Source organism: Mastigoproctus giganteus, chromosome 11 (assembly GCF_048544385.1).
Source record: "Mastigoproctus giganteus isolate SK-2022 chromosome 11, ASM4854438v1, whole genome shotgun sequence".
In the NCBI taxonomy this organism is placed as follows: Eukaryota; Metazoa; Arthropoda; class Arachnida; order Uropygi; family Thelyphonidae; genus Mastigoproctus; species Mastigoproctus giganteus.
Window position 1 is genome coordinate 81502314 of NC_143585.1, and position 12594 is coordinate 81514907.

Here is a 12594-nt window from a genome sequence, read left to right on the forward strand (position 1 = left end):
TCTGCCATTAATTGAAAAGGTCTGAGTTTGATTCCTTGAAGTCTGGAGGAATATCAAAAATCCTTTTCAGGCAAGGTTGTAGTTAATTTGACAGTAGTTAGTCGTTGTCGGTGGGTGGAGTAGGTTTTCTCTGATGAGTTATTCATGGTTTTTAAACCTGTACAAAATTTAGATTGGCCTGTAGGACACACTTCTGTATTTCATTTCATTCATACAGACCATTTGACAAGAGTTTTTCCTAGGCAATGCCTATCTACACTTTATTCATTATTAAATTTTCGTTTTTTTTTTCCCCATAAAAAGAAACTTTAAACATCAAATTCAAAGTGCTCTTGAATGGTTTTCACACTGTCTTCCCAGTGCTCCTCTGCTCTCTTAACTGTGGAAGGAGAGAAACAAAGAAAACACAACCCTCCTTCCAGGATTACCATTGCTGCCATTTGGAGGTGGACTCCCTATCTAGGTTAGCACTTGATTTATGGATAGTACCAACTCTTCAACAATAACACGAAACTTGCTGATACTCAGTTTTCAAATTAACTTCTAAATTATCTCATGTTAGTTCAATTTACACCACTTAAAACACGAAAAACTTTTAAAAAAATTTTAAAAACTGGAATTAGTTTGCATGTAGTAGAGCTTTTCTACTACCATATGCCTTCTTTGCAATGTTCTTAAGCAGCATAGAGGTCTCCTGTCAAAAAAATATTGGTGGTAGTTTAAAATGGTTCATTTCTCAATATAAACATTGTAGGCAGTATCCTTGGCATCACAACAGCATATGTCTGTCTCCACCAGCCTGAATCTGGAAAAAACCTCTCTCTGAGTCCATAATAAGCACAATGAATTGAAATCCTATGTCCAACCAGAGTTTTCTTTATCTGCCCGAGATATCTACCTGATATAGAAACTGAAAGGTCACTCTACCACCTTTTATTCCAACTTACTATTCTCCAGCTTCTCTTGCTATTTTTTGAAAACTTCCATTTATTGTATCTCTCATCAGTCCTTTACTTTCCAACCTTATCATCTCACTGTTAAAGATTTCCTCAGTTATACCTGTTGCTATGCCTTCAAAAACTTTGGGGATATTCTTTTTTATACAATATTTTAAATCTTTCATAACCTCTAAATCCACCGATACTATCATTGGAGGTGATCCTGTAAACATATGAGTATAAAATCAACATTTGTCATTGTGCTGCCAGCAAATGTCTAAATTAGTCACCCTGATAAACCACCATTTCCTGCAGTATATAAGAATTGCTACAAAGAATGAGTCTTTTCTCATTTGGTCACCCCTTTGCAGGTCTTTCCAAGTGGGTTGCCCTACCTTTAAACCTTTTTGAAGTAACTTGGTATTTCTCTCTCTCTCTCTCTCTCTCTCTCTCTCTCTCTCTAAAGAATACTATGTCCATACCTGGACACAGTGGAGTCTTCCAGTTGAATTATAACCACCCTATCTCTACAAGCAAATATTCAATAAATCATCAATAGAGTGCACCATGGGCTTTCCTTAAGACTTGTCTGTACTGCTTGCCAAACTTCATATCCACCCATACCATAACTCCCAATCCCTTTCTTTCTCTACTATTTTTGATTCAACCCAGGAATCAAAGAATGAGTCTTTTCTCATTTGGTCACCCCTTTACAGGTCTTACCAAGTGGGTTGCCCTACCTTTAAACCTTTTTGAAGTAACTTGGTATTTCTCTCTCTCTCTCTCTCTCTCTCTCTCTCTCTCTCTCTCTCTCTCTCTAAAGAATACTATGTCCATACCTGGACACAGTGGTCCTTGAGGTTGTCACAGACATTCTCTCAGATATACCAGACAAGCTGTACTTGCTACCTGGGAGTCTAAAACGCTGATGGAACTGATATTCGGGTGACACTCAAGTCAAGTGGACCCAATTTCGGCGAAGTCCGGACGGTCTGTGACAGCCAAATCCTCTGCTTGCACCTTCACGATGGTGGGACTGTTAGTAATCCTGGGTATAACCTCCATGCACAAGCACATGGTGGGTGACCACCCAGGTGTGAACCAACGTAAGCAGGGGTCGAGGTGTGGCGCCCACACCACATGGAGGAATGCCGCCCCTCTATGTTACCAGGCAGTACTAGGTGGTAGATGACTCTCATCAACCGGTGAAATACCACCACTTTGCTTATTGGAGGCTTGAAGTGGTGGAACCCATGTTTAGTCTCTAGAGCTAAGTTCCGGTCAACCCTTCCCTATCTCTTCCATCATGCAGTATGATTGATGACTTTTGAGGTTATGATGAACGTCGTGGCGAGATCCAATATTCCTTACATTTCGAGGGTACAGCTCTAAAACGGTTTTCGCAGGCCGGCCGCTAGTTAGTACACCGGACCGAACCTATTGGTAACTCTCTAGGAGGCTTCCGGATCAGCTAGTGTATAATCTTGCTACCTCTACTCTGCCAGATAGTGACTGGAGGGAGTCCGAGTAGTGTGTATGCGGGGAGCATTGTCGAGGCCACGTTATGTCAAGGATCTGGGTATATTCTTACCACATGTACGCCATATCCAAAAATTTCATTACTTCATACAGCATGTCCCACCCACTTTTTCTTACTATTGAATACACCATGAATTGTCAAACTAATAGAACAAGCTTATCTGCGAAAAGATCTAAACCTCCCAAGGATTTCCTAATTCATTTAACAAATATACGTGGTCTCAACTCTAATCTCAACGATGTCCATTTCCACTTGCAGTCTGCCAAACCCCATGTACTTTTTCTGACAGAATCTCAGTTATCGGTTGATTCAACTACTGCTCATCTCAGATGCCCAAATTATTCGCTGTATAATTCCTTTCGCCTCAAAGGTGGTACTTGTGCATATGTCCGTTCTGATATTCCCTGTCAGAGACTTGGCAATTTGGAATCTCCTCTCTTTGATCTTCTCTGGCTTAAAATCTCTCTACCTCATTGTGTCAAATTCATCTGTTGTCTCTACCGTTCTCCCAACTCCACTAATCACTTGGAGCTCTTTGACTTCCTCTCGTTGCAACTTGACTTTCTCCAGTCCAACTTTCCTAACAGTGAGGTAATTTTCCTTGGTGATTTTAATGTTCACAACTCCAGCTGGCTTCCGTTTTCTAGTCACACCGACCCAGCAGGTCGAGATGCTGAGGCTTTTGCAATTACTAATGACCTAGCACAGATTGTTCATTTACCTACAAGAATACCGGACAATCCGAATCATACAGCCAATACGCTTGATCTTTTTCTCACAAACAACCCTTCTAAGTACACGGTCGAAGTGAGAGGTCCTTTAGGCACTTCAGATCACAACTTGGTGATTGTCTCTTCTCCAATGGAACCTTTATCTCATGGCTATTCCCAACCTCGTGTTGTTTGGCATTACAAGAATGCAAAATGGGATGACCTGCGAGACTTCTTTTCTTCTTTTCCTTGGTCGGATTACTGTTTCAAAACTCCTGATGTCAACGTTTGCTCAGATCGTGTCAGTGAAATTATTCTTGCAGGAATGGAATCCTTTATCCCACACTCCACTTTAAAATCTCGTCCTTTATCTAAACCTTGGTTTTCCAATAAATGTGCTAAGGCTGTTCAAGAGAAGAATGTTGCATATCGTAATTGGCTTGTTTCTAATTCTTCAGTTTCATTTTCTGCCTACACCAAAGCTCGCAACAATTGTAAAGCAGTTATTAATCAGTCCAAACTAGAGTTTGAACAGGCTAAGAGTAGAAAACTTGCTTCTTGCCCTAATGGTAGCCGAGCATTCTGGTCTCTTGCCAAAGCTATTGGCCGCAACTTTTGCCCATCTCTGCTTCCACCTCTGTCCAAACCAGATGGTTCTGTTGTCACTTTAGCCAAGGATAAAGCTGACCTGCTAGCATCCCATTTTTCTTCCAGCTCATGTATTAATGAACTTGTAAAACACCTCCCACCATTCCCAACACGGTCCATTCAATGCCTCCTGTGGTCTTCCGTCAAAAGGATATCAGAAGGATTTTGATGAGTCTTGATGCTAAGAAAACTCCGGGTCCTGATGGTATTTCTCCACTTGTTCTCAAAATCTGTGCTCCTGAACTTACTCCTATTCTTTGCCGCCTTTTTTCACTTTCTTATTCCAAAGGTGTTTTTCCTTCTGCTTGGAAATTTGCTCATATCCAGCCAGTTCCTAAAAAGGGTGACAAATCCCTCCCATCCAATTATCGTCCCATTGCAATTACTTCTACTCTTTCTAAAGTAATGGAGAAATCAATTAACCGCCAACTCTTAAACTACCTAGAAACCTTCCGTCTGATCAACGATCGCCAGTATGGATTCCGTCGGTGTCGATCCACTGGTGATATTCTGGCTTATGTTACCCATTTATGGACTACTTCAATGGAAAGGTTCGGTTTGTTCGGTGAAACACAAGTAGTTGCTCTTGACATCTCAAAGGCTTTCGATCGTGTTTGGCATAAAGGTCTTCTAAACAAGCTTCCATCTTATGGTTTGCCAACAGTTTTTAGTAATTGGTTATCCAGTTTTCTCTCTGATCGCTCACTGAAGGTGATGGTAGATGGCTCTCTGTCTTCTAACTTCTCCACTAATGCCGGTGTCCCCCAAGGTTCAGTTCTTTCCCCCACTCTTTTCCTCTTGTATATCAATGACCTTCTTCCATTGACTGGAAATCCTATCCATAGTTTTGCCGATGATAGCACATTGCATTCAACTTTCCATTTTGAGAAACCTTGCCCTGCTCAATCAGCTTCAACTTCTCGAAAATCTGCTACCAATTCCTTAAATGCCGAACTTCAGGTAATTCTCCAGTGGGGCAAAGACAACTTAGTTGATTTCAACCCTTCTAAAACTCAGTCTTGTCTTATATCTCGCAAAAAAGGATTCTTCTGCTCCTATGCTTATCTTTAGTGACACTCCAATTTCTAGGCAAAAGGATATATCTCTTTTGGGGATTACCCTGACTTCTAATCTCTCTTGGCACAAGCACATTACAAATATTGCTTCCTCTGCATCTAGAAAACTTGGTTTTCTCTTTCGCTCTCGGCGTTACTTTTCTTCCAAACAGCTGCTCACTCTGTATAAATCGCAAATCCGCCCTGCCATGGAATATTGTTCCCACATTTGGGGGTGGTGCCCCCAAAACCTCTCTCAGGCTTCTTGATTCCATTCAGAAGAGGGCAGTTAGGTTAATTAATGATTCATCTCTAACAGAGTCTCTCCACTCGCTTTCTCATAGACGTACTGTTTCTGCTGCATGCCTCTTCTACAGATATTTCCATGGGCACTGTTCTTCTGAATTGGCTTCTATAATTCCCGCTCTCTCTTTCAAAACAGTCCGAACACGTGCCGCCACCAGCCAACATCCATTTACTGTCCAACTTCAAACCCACAGAACCAACTTTTCATCTTCCTCATTTATTCATTCAACTGCCGTTTTCTGGAACAACCTTCCTTCATACGTATTTCCTGAAAATTACAATCTACAGAAGTTCAAGTCCAATGTCAACAAATATCTTCTTTCGTCTCCTCAACCTCCAGCCCAAGCACGGTACTAAGTACTATAGGTTCTAATACCTCTCGTGTTTGGGGTTCACATAAAAAAAAAAAAAAAAAAAAAAAAAGGAAGTTATTTTGCAGTTGGTATTCCCGAAGTATAAAACCTTTCATTTTGCTGCATCAAAACAACTTTTCTGACCATCCTTGAAGTTTATCCAAGTCATTTTCATGGAGTCCCGCTGGTTCTAATCATTAACCATTGTACCAATTTTCAAATCCCTTCATCGATGTCATCTCCGAAAATCAGAAACAACTGCTTTCTGTGAAACAACTCTTGGAAGACCCCACTTCTAATGTTAGACCAATCTGAAAAGTAACCATCAATCACAACTCCTGCTTCCTGTCCTGCAGCCACCCTCTGATCCTAACATGTTCCATCTTATAACCATCATTGTACATTTAATTTTACAAGAGTAAATTTAAATGTGTGTCTCTAGTGATGTAATCTCTAAAAACCATTGAATACCTATTACTCCCAGATTTACAGAAACCATTGTCAGTTGGAAAAGCTCTAACATTTTAAAGTTAAATTCAGATAGAAACAGACATTAAATGTCTGCAAACCACCCAATTTGTAATTTATTCCAAATCAGTAATGCTTTGTTTGTTTTTTTTTCACAAAAACAAACAACAAATTTTAATCAATTCAGAAGGGAAAGTAACAAAATGAAAAGAATTTAGGGAACATTGTCATATATGTTAACTTGTTAGGATAAAAATTACCTTTCAAATAATTTCATTTTTATTTGTAGGTCAAAGCACACTCATTCAAAGATTGATGTGGGATATTAGAAAAACAGAGGACATTGTTCATTTTTGGCGTACTGAAGACATTGACAATAAAAGGTGAAGGGAAAATTTTGTTCTAATTATTGCTATGTTAATTTTTTAAGTTCCATCGTAGTGGTTTAATACGTTTATCCCACTTGATTGAAATTCTCCAAGCATGCCTGTTTTCATTATATTTAGTATGTCATTTCTTTTATAATTAAAAAATAAAGTGTACAGAGGAAGTGAAAAAATTTGCAGATACTATGAATGTTTATAAAATAACTACTTTAAAAAGATAGCTGTTAAATATAACATATAGTTGTATGTGTGCTTTTAGTAATGCAGTAAAAGTGTCTTTTAAAAAACATATGTATTAATAAATATGTATCATCATCATCAGCAGCCATTTTCAATCCACTGCAGGATGAAGGCCTCTCCAGCAAATTTCCAGTTCCTTCTGTTTTGTGCAATGGCCATCCATTTACTACCCACAAATTCGTGAATTTCATCTGTCCATCTCCGTTGTTGTCTTCCAGGTTTTCTTCTAGCTCCTCCATCTGTCATCATGTCTTCAAGCTATGTGTCCTGCCCAAGACCATTTTAGTTCTTTAGTTTTGATAAGAATGTCCTTTACTTGAGTTTGCTGCCTAATCCATGTGTTTCTCTTCTTATCTAACAGTCTGATTCCCAATATAATTTGTTCCATTCTTCGCTGTGTAGTTCTCAGCTTTTTTTCCATTCTTTTGGTGAGTGCCCAAGTTTCACTTCCATAAGTCGTGGTGGGGAGTATACATTGGTTCATTTTTTACGTTTCAGACAAACTGGGATATTGCTCTTCAGTATGTGACTATATTTCCTGAATGCTAACCATCCAAAATTTATTCTTCTCTTGACTTTCAGCCATTTATCATTATTACAGCTAATAACTTGTCCCAGATAAGTATATGACTCCACCTTTTCAATTACTGCTCCTTCAATCATTATTTCCCTTTCTGTGGCATACTTGTTCATCATTACTTTTGTTTTAGTCATATTCATCTTTGGTCCAAAATCCTTACTAACTGTGCATAACTGATTAGGATTTTCCTCTAATTCTTTGGGATCATGGCTTATGACCATAATGTTATCTGCAAATTGTAAATGGTTTAGGTACTCTCCGTTCACATTGACTCCTTTCTGCGACCAGTCTAATCTTCTGAAAGCTTCCTCAAGGGCAGCAGTAAACAGCTTTGGAGATATTGTGTCTCCTTGTCGAACTCCTTTCTCGATTTTAAATTTCCTACTGTCTTTGTCTAGTCTAACAAAGGAGGTAGCATTCTCGTATATTTTCTTCAAAATCATAATATATTGGGTATCTATGCCTTGTCTTTCCAGTGCCCAAAACATTTTCTTATGCTGTATGGAGTCAAATGCCTTTTTCATAATCCACAAATGCCAAGCATAATGGTGTTTTATATTCATTTGCTTTCTCCATTAGCTGTGATATTACGTGAAGGTGATCCATAGTTGAGAATCCTGTCCTAAAGCCAGCTTGCTCTTTCAGTTGATACAATTTACAATATCTGTTATGCAAAGCCATTAGAAAGAGACTCAGAGAGGACATAAGAAGATTTAACACAAGAAAAGTAGAACAAGCATTAAGGGAAAACAAAGGATTTAAATCAGCAGCCAGGAGCAGTAATACAGAAAGACTAATGATACTGAAAACTGAAGAATAGCGATGGTGTATTTATAAACAGCAGAGAAGGCATAATTCAAATAGCAGAAGACAAATAGCATTGCAAAGTCGATAATTTACAATTTCTGATTTATCTCCTTTCTTATGCAGCAAAACTATGATTGCATTATTCCACTGCTTAGGCGTCACTGTGAAGAGCCTTGCCAGTTTTTGTGTTATGTCTCTTCCTCCTAATTTTATGAACTCTACAGTAACTTCATCTTCCCCCGGAGCTTTCTGATTCTTCATTTTCTTCAATGCATGTTCTACCTCAGCAGGAAGAATATCGGGTATGTCGTATGTGTTGCTAATTTGCAATCCATCTTCCCCACTGCTGGCATCATTCGCTCCCTCCTTGTATAATTCTCTATAATAGTCTTCTGCTATTTGAATTATGCCTTCTCTGCTGTTTATAAGTACACCATCGCTATTCTTCAGTTTCAGTATCATTTGTCTTTCTGTATTACTGCTCCTGGCTGCTGATTTAAATCCTTTGTTTTCCCTTAATGCTTGTTCTACTTTTCTTGTGTTAAATCTTCTTATGTCCTCTCTGAGTCTCTTTCTAATGGCTTTGCATAACTCAGTAAACTCAATTTTTTTTTGTCAGCGTTTATCTTGCTCTTTATTTTTCGCCTTCGGTTCATCATAGGAAGTGTTTCTTGACTAAATTTTTCTTCTTTGGATTTCTTTTTCCCTATAGGTTTCTTGGGCTTTATCACTTTCAGAAAGTTGTAATATTCCTCGTCGATATCTTGGTCCTGAGCAGTCTGCAGAAGCTCAAACTTGTTTTTGAGTTCCAGTACATACTGCTTTTTCTCCTCTTCTGTTATCTCAAAGACCTCTATTATTTACTCGAGTCAGTTTTTTCCTTTCCTACATCTATACCAAGTGTACATCTTACCATTCTGTGATCACTTCCAACATTTATATCTTCTGTTAGTGAGGATGAAGTTGATTTCATTAGTTGTTAATCCATTTGGACTCTTCCATGTCCACTTTCTGTTCACCCTTTTCTTGAAAAAAAAGTGTTTATTAGTGACAATCCTTGAGGTTCTGCAAATTCCACAAGTCTTTCGCCTCTTTCATTTCTTTTACCAATACCAAAATTTCCTATAGTTCCCATTTCTGCGCTGTTTTGTCTTTTTCCAACCTTAGCATTGAAGTCCCCCATAATAATAGTGTAGTGGGTTTTCTGCTCATCTAGAAGATTCTCAATTTCGGTGTACATTTCTTCAACCACTTCATCATCATGGCTCGAACTTGGTGCATAAATCATTATAACCTTTAGCTTGCACCTCTTAGAAATCTTGAGTATTGACATCCTTGGTGATGTACTTTTGAATTCCAAAATGTTGTTTTTTAAATTTTTTTTTAGGACCAGAAACCCAACTCCCCCTTCACTCCTTTCACTGTTTCCATTGGTGTACAGCAGATTTCCACTTGATAAACTTATAAGTGAATCATTTCTTCTTCTTGTTTCAGCCAAACCGATGATATTCCAATTCACATTTTCTAATTCCTTTTCCAGTTCTAATATCTAATAAATAGATATTAATAAATAAATATGTATTTATTTATAAATATGTTCTAATAAATATGTATAGTATATAGTTACTCACTGATCATATAAAGGCAAACACCAGTGCTGTAATAAGCAGACCTGTCTCCATTGTATTGTGTGAAGTGCAGTAATGATGGCTAAGTGTTGTGTTTTAATTGAATTTGAAAAGAGGGAAGAAACTTATAAAAAAAAAAAAAAAAAATTGCAAAGCACTGCTTCTGCCTATTTCAAACAACACAGTGGATCAAACCTTCCACTTGGTTGTGGGGGGACGCTAGCTCATATTACTAACAACCAAAATGCAAAAAATAAAAATGGCAACGTGAAAATACTCATAGTTCAAAATTCACAGGATCAAATTGGCACAGTTCAAAACACTGACTAGATCGTAGAACTGATTATTCAGAATGTCAAGTAATCAAAATGATACTGGTAAGCTACCCCAGTAGGTTTGAACAGATTATGTGGTGGTTGATCATGTTTTGTTATGTAAAATGCATCTGTTATTAAAATATCTTGTGGAAGTTTTCTTCCTCCCTCCCATCTTTTTTTTTTTAGAAAGAAGAAAAGCCTACTGTGGTTGGGAATATTGAATGAATCTTGCCTGTATCACCCACTGCATATTATTATATTATTATTATTATTATTATTAAATCCCTTATTATACATTTGTTAGTTACATGTAATAAATATAAATGCAACAAGGCATAATACTATAAGAGCTTAAAATTATCTATTAAATATTGGTGTAGATACACCATAGATAGCTCTTAAACGAAAACTACATTCATAGTGTAAAGGCATCATTTTAGTTGAAACTCATATTTGATCATCCTTCACATCCGATGGAAGGCCAACTAGCCTTGAAACAGTGCCGTCTAGGTGGTAGTGCCCACCAAGAAAAAGTAACAATAGACTTCTCTATTAGAGAAGTTTACTTATTCGAGATAGTACAGTACGTGGTAACTCGTTGTGAAGGATGAACACAATATGAGATACAACTAAAATGATGCCTTTACATTATGAATGTAGTTTTTGTTTAAGAGCTATCTATGGTATATCTACACCGATATTTAATAGTTAGTTACATATGTTGATAGTTAGTTATTATCCATAAGATTTCCTTTTAAATGTTGCAGGTGTATGTTGTATTGTTCAGATTGAAGTGGTTCTGAATTTGTGCTGAGAATTTTACAATGCTGAGATTTTTACATTGCATCATGGCACTTTTACAATGCCATGATGCACTGTAAAAATCTTGTTTATAAATTGCATGTATTCTGTCATCTGTTTCCTGCTGTGTTGGGTAAAAAACCCTCAAAACTTTTTATTTTGTACCGTGAAACCAAACAGTAGGTATTAGATCCTATAGCACTTCAGTACCATGTATGAGTCAAAGGTTGAGAAAACAGAAGATACCTGTTGACATTGGACTTGAATTTCTATAGATTGTAATATTTAGGAAATACATGTATAATGAAATAATATTTTACCAACCAGCAAACTGTTTAAAAATATATAACTTTAATCTGAGGATTTTAATTACATATACATATGATATAAAATTAAAGACTGAGAATTGTATAAATAAAAATACTAAAAACTTTATACAATGAACTAAAATAAAATACACAAAACTAATATTCTTATGAGAAGCTTTCAAGGTGTTATGCCTCTTTGTCAACTCAAAATAAGAAACATGGCAGCAGGTCAATGTATTGGCATTGCCTTGCACATGCGCAGATATCTTCCGGTGTGGACTGTGATTGGCAGAAGTGAAAAAATATATATATATATGTATATATATATATATATTGTGTTCTTAATAATGGTTACGATAATGATATCTAGTCAATTTTACAGTGTTAGGAGTTTTGCCAGTTGTGCAACGTTAATGCTATTGTATAAAGGGCAATTAGACATTATACGTGCATGAAATTATATTGATTGATTTTGTTTAATTAAATGTTATTAATCTGTAGGCAATTAAGTGTATATGGATCAGGTTACCAAGCTACCAAATGTAAACTAACTTTAGTCTGGGAGGCCTATAAATGTTATATGAATGTAATAGTATTAAAAATAATATGATGCTAAATGATGAAAATAACGATAAAAATAACAATTTAAATGCAAATAAACAAAAAATGCAAATGAACAAAATAAATTGTAATAGCATTCCCTCACTTGGCCATCAATCTGCTACTTCATCGGGGACTTTGAGCAGAATGATAGCCAGACTAAAGGAATGTCTCATACCTACCTGTTTCTGTTGTCCCCATGGTTTTGCCAGTTATAAATTTTTAAATACTAGTATTAAATTTAAATTGATAGAAAATCAATGAGATAGGATGATAAGTTTAGTTTACATAAATTTTTTAATTTTAAATTTTGCCTACGTATTGTCTGAAATAGCAAATTGGGATAGGTGACACAAAGCCCAATGGGTATGTATCAGAATAAATGAGAAAAGTTCTTACTTCCGTCTTGTGCTGTGGTGGTGGTCAGACTGAAAAGGGGGTAAATTCCCGCCTTCTGGTTGTTTTATATGTTGATAAGATTATACTGCGCAGTCGCGCCTTTTGTATATTATGGTGTGATGGTGAAATTGCTGTAGGCAATATATCCTATGTCAGTGCGAGTGTTTTGAAAGCCATGGGTGAGTTTATATATGTGCTAGTGGGGGAGGTTTGCTTCTGATGTCGGAAGGAACCAATATAAATGAATTGATGTGTTTATATCATTACATGTGTTGTAAATTACAAGATGTATGTTAAAAACTGTGTAGGAATTTACAAGATGTATGTTAAAAACTGTGTAGGAATTTACAAGAAGTATGCTAATAAAATATGTTAATAAAAATGGGTATAGCAACCCATTTGTTGCTATACCCATTTTGTCATTTCTGAGCAGTGCAGATGGTCTGCAAGAGTAGCTCATGGTGTCTTGTCAGTGATATACAGGAGTTTTTCTAGCAGGATAAGGAGGTG

The 12594-nt window shown here is 36.9% G+C and overlaps 1 protein-coding gene across 3 annotated transcripts in view; it reads left to right on the top strand.

The window, feature by feature from the left end:
* LOC150078191 (voltage-dependent calcium channel subunit alpha-2/delta-2-like) overlaps positions 1-12594 on the top strand; it is a 663667-nt gene that overhangs the window by 380490 nt on the left and 270583 nt on the right. For all 3 annotated transcript variants that reach the window (XM_090384688.1, XM_090384689.1, XM_090384690.1), the window contains one exon: positions 6308-6401. In XM_090384688.1, the coding sequence (XP_090240814.1) occupies positions 6308-6401 (94 nt within the window). The remainder of the gene's footprint in view (positions 1-6307; positions 6402-12594) is intronic.